This window comes from Falco punctatus (assembly GCF_963210335.1).
Source record: "Falco punctatus genome assembly, chromosome: 11".
NCBI classification, from domain to species: domain Eukaryota; kingdom Metazoa; phylum Chordata; class Aves; order Falconiformes; family Falconidae; genus Falco; species Falco punctatus.
In genome coordinates, this window is record NC_137591.1 from 8809129 (window position 1) to 8827148 (window position 18020).

The 18020-nt window shown below is 38.2% G+C and overlaps 1 protein-coding gene across 6 annotated transcripts in view; it reads left to right on the top strand.

Annotated features, from left to right (window-relative positions):
- Positions 1-18020, top strand: part of BEND5 (BEN domain containing 5) — a 557320-nt gene that overhangs the window by 329534 nt on the left and 209766 nt on the right. For all 6 annotated transcript variants that reach the window (XM_080407659.1, XM_080407658.1, XM_080407657.1 and 3 more), the window contains one exon: positions 11636-11852. In XM_080407659.1, the coding sequence (XP_080263785.1) occupies positions 11636-11852 (217 nt within the window). The remainder of the gene's footprint in view (positions 1-11635; positions 11853-18020) is intronic.

Consider the following 18020-nt stretch of genomic DNA (forward strand, 5'->3'; position numbering starts at 1 on the left):
CACATGCTGGTGTGGGGAATAAATGGGAGACCTAGAGATTCTCCCTGTAGCAGGAGAAATGTAAGCATGCTTGGAGTTACTCTGCGGCGCTCAAGAATAGGAGAATGTTATAAAGTAGGTTTTTAACAGAGGAAGGTGGAAGGAGGGAATATGAAGGAGCTCATAGAGGAGAATGGAGAGTAAAACGTGTGTGTGCAAGATGTGTAGCCTGGGGAAAAAATAAAAAGTTTGCAATGCTGAATTTAAATTATTTGCCCTCACATTGCCGCATCTTGTATGTGTTTTAAAATTATATGCTTTCATGCGAAGAAATCAGGTGGTTCTACATCATAAATCAGTCTTTATAGCAAACAAGGTTTTGGAGGTACCTATCTTAGACCTGCTCTTTTCTGGGAATAAAGATGAGGCACTATCAGAGATTGAGAAGATGGAGAAAATTGATTAATTAAAAAGCAGTAAATCATCAGCCTCACATGATTTATGTATAAAAGAATTCTGAAGAAGCTCAGGAATGAATTAGCTGAACTACTAACAAAGATATGCGCTCTCATTAAAACCAAACTCTGTTCCAGAGGGTTGGCATATATCTGGGGTTTAGCCTATATTTAGACCAGTAAGCATTACATCTGCACCTTGCAAATGGTCGAAACAGGAATTTAAAAGGGAATAATAAAACACCTGGAAGATTGTGATGTGAGAGACTTTAATGAGAATGGCTTCAGCAAAGAAAAATCATGTCTCGCTACTTTGCTTAGAACTGTGTGAATGTGCCCATAAAAAGAAATAGGAACGGCCATACTGGATCAGACCAAAAGTCCCTCTAGCCCAGCACTCTGCCTCTAGCGATGCTGCATAGGGAAGAGAAGAAAATAAAAAGGATAAGATAACTCTGGACTTGATTGACAGCAACAAGGGCCAGGTTTGAATTTAAGGGGGTCAATGCAAATGTGCTGACATCACCCCTTTCCCAGAAACCCGTCCTGAACTTACTAGTGCTCGGGGGGAGAATTTCCCCCACTCACAAAAAGAAATTAGATGGTAAAATAAACAATGTTTTCATAAAAAGGACTAAAGAGTTAAGTCTGACAAGCCAGATGCTCAGAGTAGCAATAACCAGTTCCTGAGGTATAGTTGCAACAATAGTATTTTCATCTAGCAAGGCTAGTGAGTTGTATTCCTCTGCTTTCCTTCACAGTTTGATATTAGCAAGTATTGCCAGGTAGCGAAACCAAACTGCAGCTATGCTAACCTGATGTGATACGTTTTTGTTAGTAGCTCTTCACTCCTCCAGCCATACGTTTCCCTGCTAGCCACATATAGTGCTTCTGCTAGCCATGACCCTGGGGCTCTGCAGTCTGTGTTCCTGTTAGCTCCCACGCCTCCGCTGACAGGTTTTGTTGTTTCAGCCCTTGGAAGAGTAAGCACAGTGCTGAGAACCAGGCACAGGCTCTCAGTTCATACAAGGGGCTTAAGCAGCTTCTGGTACTCACACATCTTGCCAGAGGCTTTAACTCAAGTCTCCTTATTTTTCCTCTTTTTTCTTTTTCTTTTTGTTTTTTTTAAGCTTGGTGTAACCTTTGTATTTTGGTGCTAAACACTCTTCCTGGATTGGCTCATTTAGTTGACCTAGACTTCCCTACATTTTCTCCATGTGATGAAGTAACTGCCTTTGTAACAGAATTGTCTTTCAAATGTATAATTGCAATATGTGCCAAAGGAAGGTGTTTCTGGCTTGCCCACTAGTCTTTTCTGTTTATCTCCCTTCAATTCCATCAGATGCCAAGGTGTACCTTTGCCTTGGGAATTCCTGGGAATGTTTCCTCACCTTTAGGTTTCAGCTACCACGCTTATGAAGCAAACTGCCTGACATAATATATTTTGACTTTTCAAAAGCTTGTGACAAAGTCTGTCACAAGACACTGCTACAAAGGCTAAGTAGTCACATATGGTGACAGTGCAAGTATCATCATAGATCAAAAAATGACAAGGAAACAAAAAGGCAGAGGGCTAAGTGGTCAGTTTTCATCACAGTAAATAGCTAGCAGCTGCGTTTCTTGAAGTTACCTATCAGGTCATATGCTAAATATATTAATGATCTGGGGAGAGAGGTGAAGGATTAGGTGGTAACACTTACAAGTGACATAATTATTTAAGGAATTTAAGCCTGTAGCACACTGTCAGAAACTTCTGAGAGATCTAAACAAGTTACTCAGATAAAGATGGTTTGGTCCTGATAAATGAGAGGTTAATATGTGGAAGAAACCACACAAAAATCTTATTCTCTAACTGAAGGGAAGAAACCTGAACATTGCTGTTGGCAGTTCCATAACAGAAGCCATTTGCGATGCTGTTATAGTAGAAAAAGTGAACAAGGTGCTAGAAGGCGTAAGAAATGGGACATTAAAAATGAATTACTGAACTCAGTCTTCATTGCATGGAGACAGACGATAGGATAAAGCATAATATTATGGGTAAGTTTGCCCAGCTAACGAAGTCTGATCCATGACGACAATTTCCTGTTTTCTTTTGTCTTTATCCTGCTCATACATCACCTACTATCAGAGGTGCTCTGATCTTTATCAGGAATAATATACGTTGAGAAGGCTAGGGCTTTTCAGATCTTACTAAGGGCAGCTCGGTATCAACCAAGCTTCAACTCGAAAAAACCCTCTTTCATATCCATTCTCCTTCCTTTGGTAGTTAGTTAAAATTCACATAAAAATGACATAAATTAACAATCTCAACTTTGTATTTAGACTGTGAAATCATCAACGTTTTAAACATGGATTTCAGAATTCAGATATTACTGAAATGTTTCCTAAAGTTGGGGCTCTTAGGAGACTTACAAATTATTCTTGCATAGAGGAGGAGTCACCTGAGACTAGCCTAAATGAAGTTAACATAGATTTTAAAAATTATTCTTGCAGAAGAACAGGGAGTGGTGGGAATAGATGAACAGATGGGAAAGGGAGAAGAGAAGAGTGAAGAAAAGGCTAATTAGGTAATTGAGGCTAAGAGGCTATTAGAGCTGACCCAGCGGTCTGCCACTAGTGCAGTTCAGGGACTTGAATTTGGGATTGAGGTTGGTCCCTCATTCCCAGGCCAACACGTGCTCCAAACATTGCAAGGACTCAGTTTTATATCCTGTATGATCCTGTAAGTGCGTGTTTTCCAGTCAACATAATCTGGAGGCATTGCATGTCAGATTATCATGGAGACAGAAAAGAATAATGAAGCAAAATGCTAAATACGGACACAAAGACACTAAAATACCATGGTAACGGATCAATTGTTTGGTCATATTCTTTGGAATTCTTTTGAACTGGCTATCGGAGAAAAGTCTGATTGAAACTAACGTATTTTGAAGAGATTCTGATTAGGAATTAACTATTTCTCACAGCCTTTCCTAAAATTTGTCCAGTACACAATTCTCTCAAGCATGTCTTTGTTGTTTTTTTCACAGATAGTAGAGAAGGGGAGGGCCTAAAAGGTTATTTATTCTGTCATTCCATTACCTTGTTTCTGGCCAAGTTGAATCTGGTATTCTTGTGCTGTGCCAGTCTTGTCTCCTAACCTTATCTTCCTTTCTGACCTACTCAGTGATATCCTTTCTTCTGGTTTTGTATGCTTATTTTCTCCCCGATGTCAGTATATTCAAACTGTCTTCTGAAGCTCTTTTTGAAGGTCTTTCATAGCCAGAGAGTGGTATGGGTCACAGCTAGGACAAGCATTGTTATGTAGTTTTCAGATTTATATGCTGAGGTGGAGCATCTCTTGTCCTCACCTTTTTCTAGTACAACATTATTCATGCTGATTTAATTCTTTTAAATCACTTCTTTAACAGTATTTGTGGGTACTCTTTCTCAATTGCTTCTAGAAAACCTTGGGTTTCTGTTCTGCGTGTTTCAGACTTTGGAACTGTGGTAGTGCGACATTCTGAGATGATGTTTCTTCCTTCTTTCCTTACCTTACTCAGCACTTCTTATGGCATATTCTCATTTGCCAATACAAGTATTTAAAAAAAAAATAATTGTTTTGACCCTGTGTGCTTGGTTGTTTTTTTTACCCAGTTAGCTGCATTTCAGGACAGAAATGCTGGCTCTTGCATCCTTCTCTTGCATTCATGACATCTTCAGAGGATCACAATGCATGTTTGACTGACTTTTTTCTTTTCTTGTTCTAGTATTTTTGTGGAAAGCCAGCTTTTCTCCCTCTCTTTCTTCTTTCCTTTATAAGCTCTGCATAACGATACTGCTATTGAGGCAATACATGGCTGGAACACCTGTGGTCAGTAGGCAAATCATATTTCAACAGCAGAAAAAATCAGCACCAGTTATTATCCCTGCAGTTTAAAAGAGAGTTTCTGTAGAATAATTGCAGTATTGGAACTGCTGCTTCAGAGGAAAGTCACTGCAGTTTAAGATTTAGCAACTGGACAGAATAAACGAAAAAGAGAGGAGGGAGAATAGCTTTGGCTATAATGGTAGGCAGGAGGGAGAAAAGAAGGTAAATTGACTGTTTGTCCACTGGAGACCCCACTTGTCCTGCTGCTGGCAAAAGATTTTGGATTTCGCTATCAGCTGACAGCTCCTCTAAGACACATTAAAGGGCTTTGTCAAAAGAGGGCACTGTGCCAGATCTGGACCTTTGTGAACACGTTTTACGTTTGGGGGAGATAGGTGAGTGGTGGACAACACTGAAGGAAACCTCCTCCTACAAAACCATATTGAGCTTTGGAGAACCTGAAAGAACACTTTTCTTCATGCCAGGGACACAGTGTTGCCCTGTCTTATATGAAGCTGCTTAAAAAGTAATTCAGTCACTTTAATTTTTTTCTTGCCATTTTATAATATAGGAAACCCTCCCCTTCTTAATGTTATGCTTATTCTGGTGAACTGAAGGATGATGGTTTCATTTCTGACAGCAGAACTCAGGAACAGGTTTTCAGCATTGCTTTATATTTCATAATCACAGTCTGCTAGTAGGGACCCTTCCATACTGCTTCCGTGCTTCCCACATGGTACACCCTTTCCTCAGCATTTCTTGTCACTTTTAGGAGTAAATGACTTCCACTGATTCCCTCTGGTTTTAGGTAGAATGGTTTCATTATGTTTTTGTTATTGGTATTATTGTAGACCTAGAAGACTGGCCTGTGGGCAAGGACCACATTTCTGTAAGGTGTTCTGCAAACACAGGACAAAGGACATTTCCCACTGCTGTGTTCTCTTTATTGTTCCTTCTCACCACTGAATTTTCCTTGGCAGAACACTGTACTGTATTGAAGGTACACTTTTGTTGAAAACCTTTCTTAGTAAGTTCCCCATGAATGTAGGCAAACGTGTGTGAAATACGGGGAATTATTCTCATAACATTTGCTCATACAAATCTATTTCTAGGTTTTGGCTTTCAGGTTCTAAAAGAGTGATAATGTGCTTCTACGATATTTTCACTATCTTAGTGTCAGCTGATGGAACTGATTTCTCTGATGTGCAGGTCTCAACAAAAAAAGTATGCCAGGTTAGACTAGCACTGATACAGGTACCCAGTACTATGTTTATTACAAACATTTAAAATGCAGAAATTCTCCAAAAAAGTTAAATGTTCCTTCTTGGTGGTTAATTATTTAATTAAATCTTATACGAAAAAAATAGTACAAAATCTCAATGCTTTCCCTTTGAAGTTGTAAAGAACACAGGGTTTACAAGAAATCTTTGTACAGTTCAGTATTATTTGAATTCCCTAGCAGTCTTTATAGAGGTTACTTAATCATTCCATTAACATTAACCCTTGAAAGCTGTATGCTTAATATGTAGTTTCCTGATTTTTATGAAAGCCATTGAATTACACAATAGTTTGATTTTTATACTTAAGAAGAGGAAACCAGATATTGGTGGAGGTGGAAAAGCTTGAGGTGTTAAAAATTCTTAAAATATTTGGAGAACATTCAAATACATATTAGGAATAATAAAAACAGGACTTATCTTGCAGTGTCTGAAACTGAGTTAGCCGTGCCAAACCTCATTCAGTTGTCTGTAAAAATTTTTTAATGCTATCTGACATATTCACTGTCACTCCATGCTCTGTGAATCAAATATAAAATTATGTGCAAGAAAAAACCCTACAAACTTATTTTGTCACAAGTAAGCTAGGAATTTTGAAGATGGTTAGCTCCACTTGTCAACAAGAATAAGCAAGAAGAAAAATAATGGCTTAGACTAACAGAGAAACAAGCCAGTAAGGCCTTAAAATTGTAAGGGCTGCCTCTCAGAAGAGGAATTTGCAGTGCATGATTAACATCCTTACATTTTCTCTATAGAGTTTGTTGGTTTTCTTGCAGCTAATAAATAGGGACATCCAGCTTTAAGAATAAAACTTGAACACTCATAAGGAGTAGCTAGATGTAGCATTTTGGGTAGCATCCATAAATACCTGAAGGCAATTTTCCAAAGGAGAGTCAGAATGAGGTTTTGTGTTTCAAACGTCTTTAAAATTTAGGCTTAATTTCCTCTGAGATAGTGACTCAGGCCCACCTCTTTGAATATACACGGGCTTGGAAATTTTTGAAGTTGTTAAGTTGTATGCCTACATCTGCCAATTGATGTCAGTTGAAAATGATCACCACAGTGTGTCACCACAGCTAACACTACATCGCAATCAGATTCGCTTGAGCGTTTCTCTGCAAGTCAGATCACTTTTTCTTTTGGCCATTGATCTTTTACGGCACCTGCAGCTTTTTGTTTTTCTTCCAAAGATCATCATTTTACTTTGAAGTCTACTGACTGTGATATGCAGTATCACTAACCCAATCCTGTAGAGGCAAGGAACTGAATAATTACTTCATGAGTGCCATATTAAAAGCAGTCCAAAGACTGTTTAGGCTGCTCATTAAAGTCGTTGGGAATTTGGCTGGGCAAGAGCTCCCTGCTTTGGTCATGCAACAGGGTGGGGGAAGTGCTCCAAAGATTGTTATTTTCTAATTATTTGCGTTGTGGTACCACAAAAAGATTTGATTACCACACTTATGTGTTTAAAACTCAAAGAACAGATGCCACACAGCAGCACACTCCCACCCCAACCCCCCCAGTGTTTGTTCTCCAAAGTTTTCACTCCCAATTTTCAAAGGGAAATAAGGTAGCAGAGAAGGGAAGAAAAATCAGAACAGATAATAAAGTTTGCCCTTAAAGCCAAAATTATTAGAGTTGAAATTAAAATTATTTTAAAAAAACCTAGTATAGTTAGGATGCAATTTTCAAAGCTCAGTTATACCCCTCGCTGCCTGCTGCAGTAGCAGACTAAAATCCTGGGGCCTCTGAAGTTACCAGTTTTTGAGACTGAATGAGGGGTCCATTTTTTTTTGTTTGTTAAACTGACAAATTTGATCTTATTGCATGCTATCAAAACAGAGAGAAGCGTTCTGACTCCAGACTGCAATGCAGCAAATATATAGGAACAGACAAGCACATGTACATTCACACTTGAAGTAACAAATGTGCTGGGTTGGGAGTGCTACCTTGTCAGACAGGAGGAGAAGACTCTCAGATCCACTGGCTCAAGCCTTTGACTGGCACTGGACAATGAGTGTTGAAATAGAAATAAAATATGAGTTTCTGTGCTTCTTTCTTCCTTTAACAGAAAGAAGTTTACATTTATCTTTAAGACTAGGCAGCCTGAATTTGTTTCAAAATGATTTATAATATCAAGCTTCATTTCTGTAAATACATTTCTAAGAACAGACTGGAAATCAGTTGCTTGCATGTCATTCTATGTGGCTGTACTTAGAATTGGGGTGGTTCTCCTTTAAATAACCGTTCAGAAGCACTGAAATCCAGGCAGTTGTGTATCAATTAGCAGGGTGCATTTCTTAGTGTGGGCTGCCTGGAAATGCAAAATGACAAATCTGAGCATTAAGCTTTCTACCATCATTTTGCTTTCCTACCTCTAACTACAAATCAGCTTCATTGTGACTTACAGTGTAAGAAGTTGCTGCATTTCTGCAGATCCATGATAAGATATTTTTCTCTAGTAAGAAATGCAGTTAGACTCTGCATTCTGAATCTGTTCCTGCCAGGCCCTAGATGCATTAGTATTCCACTGGCAGCTGCCTGTAGGTAGGAATATTGTTTTTGTCCATAACCAGAGGGAACAATCAGACTAAGCCGTTCCCCGGCTATAAACCAGCCAAAGTAATTGGGTTTAATTTTAATTTTTGTAATAGCTTTAAATTAATAGGAGCAGCTGCTGCCACAGTGTGTGGGTGTCCTTTTCCAGAAGGCATAGAACAAAAAAGGGAAAGAGTAAACAATAGTGCGTCTAGGACACAAAGGTTAATTCAAGAACTGAGCAATGTCTTTTCGTTATCAAAAACTCAGTTGGTGAGATCTAGTACTGTGTCTCTTTTCTTTCTTTTTCTTTCCCTTTTTTTTTTTCTTTTTTTTTTAATTCCCTGATAAGATCTCAATCTGATTAGGCTCCTGTGTGTAAAGATGTGTTGTTGGTATTTAAACACTAACTCTCTTTCTCTATATGACTCACAAATAGATTAGCAGTGACAAAGTGCTAGAAGAGATAAAAATAGATTAGCAGTGACAGGAGTACTATTATAATTATTTTTGGAAGATATGGTTTGAATTAAGAGTTTGGGCACTTTCTGCCCTGAGAGGGTGAATTTAAACCTGGGAACTGAGGATGGTTTCTGCTGTTGTGTCAGACACCAGATAGTGAAATGTCAATACCAGATGTCCTAGACATCAAGACTAGCCATAATAGCCAAATGCAGCCATAAAGTGATGTGTCAAAGTGGATAATAAAACAGATGCTTAGCTTCTATAATGAAGGGGAAAGGGAATGAAATATCAAAAGTGCCTTTAATACATTAACAAAGTTGTCTTCAACTTGTTTAAAAGTAGAAAGTTATTGAACCAAGGAGAACTATGTGTCATTTAAACGTTAAGTATCAGCAGATGAATTCCAATTAGCATTAGCCATTCTAAAATCCTGATTTTCCTCCTATTGGTCTCACTTTACATGATTTTTTTATAGCATAAAGTGAGGCTTGTCCTGTATTATTTCTCCCATGCTAATTTGGAAACAAATAAAGTTCAACAACTCAGCAACATACTGTTTAAACTTGCATTACAGTTTGAGGACTGGGAGCTAGAATACATTTACCCACTGCCATATCATCTGCTTGATTTGAGATCAAATGAGGGATGTCCTATAGCACTCCAGAGTAAGGGCGAATGATAGAAATATGTTAAGATACTGAAGAAACCTATTAGGTTAGGGTACTGTGTGCAGACGGCTGGTGGCATTTTTCCCTTACTGATACTTTTAAAAAAAGTTAAAAGAATTGTTTTTCTGTCCTTCATATTTGTGGCTTACAAATAATTTTCAGATCTTAGTGATAAACAAGTGTCTTACTTAACCAAAAATCACAGGATCATAAAATCATTCAGTTTGGAAAAGATCTTTAAGACCATCAATTCCAACCATTAAGCTGGCACTGTCAAGTCCACCACTAAACCATGTCCCTGAGCGCCACATCTACACGCCTTTTAAATTCCTCCAGGGATGGTGACCCCACCACTTCCCTGGGCAGCCTGTTCCAGTGCTTGACAACCCTTTTGGTGAAGAAATTTTTCCTAAAATCCAATGCAAACCTCCCCTGGCACAGCCTGAGTCCATTTCTTCTTGTCTTATTGCTTGTTACTTGGGAGAAGAGACCGACATCCACCTTACTACAGCCTCCTGTCAGGCAGAGAGCAATAAGGTCCTTCTGAGCCTCCTTTTCTCCAGGCTAAACAACCCCAGTTCCCTCAGCTGCTCCTCTAAGACTTGTTCTTCAGACCTTTCATGAGCTTTGTTGCCCTTTTCTGGACACGCTTCAGCACCTTTATGTCTTTCTTGTAGCAAGGGACCCAAAACTGAGCACAGGTGTTCGAGGTGCAGCCTCACCTGTGCTGAGTACAGGGGCATGAGCACTTCCCTACTCCTGCTGGCCACACTATTTCTGATGCAAGCCAGGATGCTGTTGGCCTTCTTGGCCACCTGGGCACACTGCTGGCTCATGTGATACTGAAGTACATTCTTGAAGCCTTGAACATTCAAGAACCAGGGCAATAAAAGGGGCAAATAAATTCTTATTTCAAGTCTAATTAACTGCATCACTGGCTCTTTATTGTACTTTTTAAAGAACATCTCAATTCCTTTCTGTTTCTCTTTGTAGATCCTGAGTCTTGCTGATCACACTCCTTAACTGCTGCTAATTGGCTAGCATGTACTTTTGCATAATGAGAAGGTTTTGTTCTCTATTTCATATCAGTAATGAAAGGCCAAAACTGATACTCTGCAGTAGACCAGCTTCTCGGAACTATTACGAAGAGGCATATTACTACTGCTATGTCTGTAAATCTTACTATGTTTTCCCTCACCATCAGCCTAGTTTAGCTGAGATTTGCTCCAATCATTAGATGAGACCTGTTTATAATGTTGCATAATTGAATAAGTTAGAGTCTGCAGAACCATAGTGTTTCGTTGCCAAACGGGACTGGTAAATTAGTTACATCAAATTACAAGTGCATGGCATGACTAGAGAATCTCCTATCTAAATAAGGCTAGAAAATCAATCTACAAAATCAAGAAGGGGTACAAACAGAAATATTGAACATCTCTAGTCACAGAACAAGTTTTTGACCTACCTCTGAAATATTACTAATTTCTGTTGAGAAATAACAGAATAATTGAAGTTGAGTGAAAGATGGCAGGCAGACATTTGTTATTCCTTGAACAGATACCAGCTTGATAGCAATGACATAAATGTCTTTATTATAATTATTTACCATCATGTATATTCATTTTTATCTTGTCAGATAAGCCAGAACTCTCAAGGAGGGCAGCAATCCAATTTGGAACAACACCAAATACCCTTTTCTGGTTTGCTTTCTAATTTAGAAATAGGTTATTTTCCATACCTGAAGTTTTTTGTTTGAGTTTTGGGGGGTTGTTTTTTCATCTCAGGAATTTATCTGTTCCTCCGTTCATTGGCTGGGTGTTGATATATCCCCCCAGCTATTAAGGATAAAAATAAAAAGATGTCCTGAATTTCAGCAACTGTTCTATTGGTTTTGCCTTATACTGACATTCCTTCGTTAATTATGCCTTACCTCTGTGCTGGTGAATTAGACCTGTCTCAAAGGATCCAGCCACACTCCAGCCAGAATTTTGGCTGAAACCTGTGTGGTAGTATGAGGTTGTACCAGCTTGGTAGTGAAGTAGGGGACAGTTTAACTTCCTGTGCATCCTTTTCACTTCACGGGAGTGGGTTTCTCTGGTTACATGATGCTCTCTCCAGCTTTGGTGGCTCTGCCAGCTTGGGCACAAGGAGCAAGCTGCAGTCCCTGTGGTGACTGTTGCACCAGCACAGTAGCTGTGCCATGCATAGGCCCAGGCGCAGGGACTGTCTGCATGAGTGCTGCGGAATGCAGGCTCTGGGATCTGCTCACCAGCTCCTCAGTTGTTCAAGCTGTTTCACTTCATTTGTTTTAGAGGAAACTTGAATCTTACATAGCCTTTTTGTGCAGATTCATGTCAATGAATGTATATGCCAACGTATATATTTGTTGCTTTTGTCTTTTAGGCAAAGAATACCTTCTAAAAATGTGTATTACTATCGCTGCCCAGACCACAGGAGAAACTATGTCATGTCATTTGCTTTTTGCTTTGACCGAGAGGATGACACTTATCAATTTGCTTACTGCTACCCCTACACCTATACTCGCCTTCAGCACTATCTTGACAGCCTACAAAGGAGGAACATGGACTACTTTTGCAGAGAATCGCTAGGTCTCAGCGTGGTAAGTAATAGGCACGCTTGCCAACTAGCAGGCTTCATTATGAATGGCTACCCTTAAATGCTTATAGAGTATATAATTCATCATCCCTGCTAAAGTACACACATGCACATATTTGTTTTACTGCTATCAATGACACATGAGGTAGTGTACCTGCATGGTGAAATATAGACAAATGCTAATTTAATGTCACATAAAATATTTCCTTTGCGATGCGCAAGACAATGCTAAATTTGCATGTATGATCAGTTAACCTCTAATGACATTAAAATATGAAACTGAAACAGCTTTATTGAAGAAATGTGATTTTTAGAATACTCTGTCCGTTTGTTTTTTTGGAAGAGCTTTGCTGTTCAGAAGGAAATATGTATCTTTGGAACTAGAGTATAGCTTTTCTTGGTAAATAATGCAAAACATACACAAACTGCCTATTTTATTTACTCTTGAAGAATGGCTGCTTTGGTGATTTAAAATTAAAAGGTGTTTGGTAGTCTCAGTATAGATCCTGGTGGCCACATGAAAATGAAATGTGACAGTTCTGGTGCAGAAGGGAGGGTTAATGGTAAGTCTAAAGTTCTGCTCACTTTGCTATAACCTTTCTCTGAAATGTTGCCTGTCCTGAGGATTTGGAAAGTATGACTCAGCCACTCCCATATTGACTCAGAAATCAAATTAAAAAATAATAACTGAAATCTTGTGGTTTATGGTTTTGTTGGGGTTTTTTTGTTTGTTTCTTTTGTTTTCCTTTTGCATTCTCAGACTTCATAGTGCACTTGTTCGATGTTCTTAATCTTTTCTCCGAGATTTGACGAGATCTAAACCTGCAGTGTGTGTGTGTCAGAAGAAGAAAGCTGTGATTCCTATGAAGGCTGATAATCCCAGCAGCTGGGGCTTTAAAATGAATCCCAACATATATTGTGAAAATCAGAATCAAATCATAGCCTGCACTGGAATAAATAAAAGGCTTCCAGCATTAGAGCAGGCCATTGATATCCCTATGGTGGCATAAAACTTGGAGGAAAAAAGTAACTTTTAGAGAAGAGGCAAAACAGAATTAACAAAAGAAAGAGTTTTTTTAACTCTTTTGTCAGTTGAGTTCTTGGTCTAAAAATGACTGTTGCATATCCCTGAACTGGAATTAGTTAGTAACCATTCCAATCAGGGGGACAAGCACTTATAAGGGAGAGGGGTATTAAAAAAATAGGAAAGTAAAATCTTCAGAGATTGGGAGGAAAGAGTGCTATCATCTTACTTTGTGTAGGGTTTCAATTATTAATCTTAGAGGACAGAGCTGTCATTAATTCTATAATGAAACTGAATTTGTTTCCTTTCACTCTGAAAATAGTGTATAAACAGTCACATTTGCATATTCATCAAAACCCTGATCTGGCTGATTAAAACACTGAGATAGAAGGATTTGTCTTTTATCTGCATTTTGACAGACAGAGCTATACTCTTAAATCTTGTTAACATTGTGTTACCAGTAGTTGTTAAGTATTATTTTTCATATTTTAGCAAACTAAACAAACAGATGCTATTCAAAATGTGGCAGGAAATGTGCTATGTGTAAGTCCTGATTTTATATCTATATGTACACACACAGTATGTTTTGCAGAAATTGATATGGTAACATTTTGCAGCTCACCATGCTGATCTGTATAAAAAGCTTGTGAATCAGGCTCATGCTGTAATCTTTGTAAGTAACATTACAATCTCAGAGCATTTCTGGCTCTTCTCCACACACAACTGTCCTAGAACAGCTTGGTAATTTAATGTCTTTGCTGAGCTTGAATAGACAATTTCCATAAGTTCTCTGCAAGTTAAATATTTTAACATAGAGCTTTGTTACTATCATGCATCTTTAAATGGTGAAAAACAGGATCCTTCAGTCTTCACTGCACAGTGCTTCATCAAAGCAGAAGCCGGCTGTACTTTAGAGAATTGCGTGCCATATAGGATAGATTTAGAGCTAAGAAAGCGAGCTCTGTCCCTGGTCTGGCCCCTTATGTAAGATAAGAGGAATCAGGCTGGCATAAAGAGGCCCTTAGAAACACTATTCCTGGTGAAGGGACAATACCCCTGGTAGCACCCGGTGAAAGGCAACTTAAAGATGCTTTCTGAGGACAAGCTGAAGTCTTCGTGCTGGGCACGGGGCTGAAGCAGGGTAGCATGTTAGGGGAAGGCCACAGCATATCTGATGAACTGTCATGTAGCCACCAATACCCTCTGGTTCATTCCTGAGGAATTTTACAGTTCCCTGCAGCAGTTTGTAGGTTAGAGAATGGTTTGAAGCAATTTCACCTCTCCTGGATGATGAAGTTTTGAACTGTGCCTCTTGGAGACAACAGAATCTCACCACAGATCTTTGGGTTTGTTGGTTTTTTTTAATTTTTCTTTCTTGTGGAACAGTAAAATACAAGTCACAAGAAACCATGCTTACATGATTACTCCTGAAGGCTTTCTGAGTGCACATTTTGCGGCAGGTAGTATTTTCAAGGCAATCTAATTTCTAATCTAATTTTATATTTTCTCTAAAGAAAGTACTATGCCTCCATTAACTCCTTAAATACTTTCAGTAATTCTATGAAAATTGAAAGTGAAATATCAGTATGGGACATGTAATTGTCATTAGGATGTAGAATGGCGAAGTGGTTCAGAGCCAAATGGCGAAGATTCCCATTGCCAGTGTCAATGGATAACTTAGCGGTTCTATTTTTGACCTTTAAATGTTTATGTTCTTTACTTCAGAGAGCTATCCCACATTCTAGATGTGCCAAATGGTCTTGAAAATAGTCTCTCCTGCAAGCTAGCTGTGATGGTCACCCAGGTGTCATTTAAACTGCCATTTTCATTCTGCCATTGTTGGCCTTAGGTAACTTCAGACTTTCTACAGTTTTTCCAAACAGATCATAAGTTCAAAATCAGTAAGCATTTTTTTTTTTAAATGGTGAAATTAGGTTTTTTACATATTATTAATGTTTCTCTCATCTTGGCATATATTATGCAAATATTCACAGCATAATATAATTAAAAATATTTTTTGTATTTCTGTGAAAATATAAGCACAGGCTCAATTTACAGTTACACTATTTTATGGTATTTATACAGTCTCATATGAAGTAACAGTTATGTGTACCATTATAGCTAGTAATTCAGAGTTGGCAAAAATTTGAGTGTGTTGTTTTTTGTAGCTGGTGGTCTAAGTTAGCTGTGCTTACCTGAAGTGTGCAGACAATTGCTGAGACTGGTACTTCTGCTAATATTCAACTATCATATATAATAAATTAAATGAGTTTTGGTGAGCCTGGCTCAACTCCTGCAGCCCACTTTACAAATCGCCACTGGCTTAGCAATATTTTCATTAATCACTCAAAAAAGAACCAAGATTAATTGGCGACAGATATGTCCTTTCACCTCATTAGGCAATGGTGGTTCCAAATTACACTTCAGGAGAATTGCAACTGCACATTCAAACCACAAGCCTCAAAGGAACTTCCACAGTACACAGAGACTGGAATATGGAATTGTGTTCAATTAAATATTAAACATACATATTTTAAAACAAGAAGGCAATATGTCTAATGTAGAGCTCTGTAAGTGAGCCAATCTCTTAAGTCAGACATGAGATACTCAGTGAAACAGATTGGAACACAAGGTACTTCATTTTGACTCCACACCACTTTGGTGTGTGCTTTTAATTTACATAAGTTACTCCCAATTTATGCTGGTATCGGAGAGATCAGAATGAGGCCCTAAGACTGTGAAACTGCGCACCAGATGTCACATTGCTGGTTCATTGATCAAATATCCCTTATTTGCCGTCTAAATGACTGGGTACCCCAGTAAAAATAGTTGATCAGTTCTACTGATATCCACTGATCCATTTTTGACTGCTCAGTTATGACTCTTAAAGCATGAAACAAAGAAAATAGACAATTTTTCTAAGGTTAGATTTCCCATTTCTGTGTTCAGTGTGAGGTTACATAATACAGTTCTGTAAAAGTATACTGTTCATCTTCAAAAAAAAAAAAGTTACAGGCTTCAGTATGATGTGTCATACCTTTGAAATCATGTTGGTATCAGATACTTTCCAATGGATCTGACTGGAGCTAGCTTGAAATATCGTCTAAATGCAGTTTGTGGCAATTCACTTGGTCTGAAAAAGGCCACAGAATTAACGCTTAAGAAAAGTCAACCCAACTTCTTATTTCTCTAGAATGTAAAAGTACACCTACATACATGTTCAGAGCACATTCTGTTTATTCAGCGTTATATCTATTTACTCACATAGTGCTGCTGTTCCCATAACATTCATGATACGGATGTCATCCCAAAAGTGTGCGTGAGATTTTAAATGCTCCTACAGTTATTTTCTCAGCTGGGTTGGATAGCAGCAGAAGTAGAGTTGGACCTGAAAATAACACCACCGACAGTTCTTTCTGAAATAAAATATGATTTATAGTATATAATAGCACAGTGTGCTACCATGGAAATTATATAAATAACATGAAAAATAACAGGCAATTATTCTATACCATCAGTTTTAAGGATAATTTCTTTGTTAGAATTTAAAGGAAGTTCTGGGGGACAAACTGTCTTATGGGAATCACGGACTAGGAAAGATAGGCAAAACTATGTTACTATTGAAAGTTACCATCTGTCTGTAGAATATATACAACTGTTCATGGTAAAAACTAGAAATACTTTGGTTTGTTGGCAGCAATATATAGTTTTAGAAAAAATAAACTCAATAAAACTATCATTTATACTTGATATTGTGCAAGGTTACTAAATGTATAAGCTGGTTATTTCTTAAATTCCAGAAAGAGCACTGATTCATATAGTTCAATAATTTCTAGAAAATTTGCATAGATTGTGTTTATCCGAGTAAAAAGTCTTAAATTGGGAAGGATTTAAAACTTAAGTGAATTTTTTCTTTTATTTTATGACTACCCTTGTCTTTTTAAAAACAGTTAAGAAAAAAAAAAAACAAACCCAAAACAACTTGGAACTTCACAAAAAAAAGAAGATTTGAGCATAAAGAAACAACCTGCAGAGAAAAAATTATGATCTACTTTATTAAGAAGAAAACCTCTTGAAAGGGATGACAGTAAATGAATTGTATGTGGTGGTGGTAGTCTGTACAGTTTTCATGCAGAGGTCCCAAGCTGCATATTTTCATTCTATAGCCACATGTGGAAACTGTTGGAAAGTCAGTGACCTTTCAGAAGTTTTCATTAGACTCTCTGTAGCAGGTTGGCCTTTTGCTTCATGGGTCTTTCCACTTCCATGTCAGGCTCTTCATCTCACCTTTACTCCACACTTGTCCTTCATCTGACTCACCCTTTCTTTACCTCAAATTTAACTTTCTCTTTTCTTTCCATTTAGTTTATGCTTTCCTAAGCTAACTACAAGAAAGAAGTTGTGGCATTTGTTTGCTGCTCTTGTGTTGCTTATTTTGCTTTGCTTTTTCTCATTCATTCTCCTTATCTCTTTGAATCTGGAAGGGAAAATCCAAGATAGCTGTTAGGTCTTTTAAATACCAGGACAGTGCAAGGCAGTCATGTTCTCTTCTCTGCCCTCAGTATACTTATCTCAGCGCCACTTCATGTAACATCATATTCAGGTCTATGGCCCATCTTCCTCGTCTGTATGTGTTTTGTGCTCCCTATTTGCTCCATCCCCTAATATATACACCTGCATTTCCAGAGAAGCTAACGTAATATGTGTTTTTTTCAGTCTTCAACCTGGAGAGGAAACATCAGTGATCCTTGTTAGTTTATCTACTTCTATATTCACATTATATATGAATTATATATTCATAGATATATTCATAATATATCTATGAGAATCCAATTTAGTTGTCCTAACTTACCTGAGTTAACATCCAAGTGCAGAAAGGCATTTCAGGCTCTGAATCCTCGTTTCGTGGCAAATTGCAGATAAGAGGCAGATTTTACTCATTCCTGTCCTCAGCACTTTCTGCTGCTTGGTTTTGAGCCATACAGCTCGGTGTGATAGCTGTAATCCCAATAGGAAACAAACTGGGTTTGTCCACACAGTCAGTTCAACCCCCAGATCGGGGCAGCTGCCTTTAGTTACTGCATCCGAAGCTTTTGGGGACAGGGAGCATCTATTTCACTTTCTGTGTTTAGTGACTTGCTCACTAGA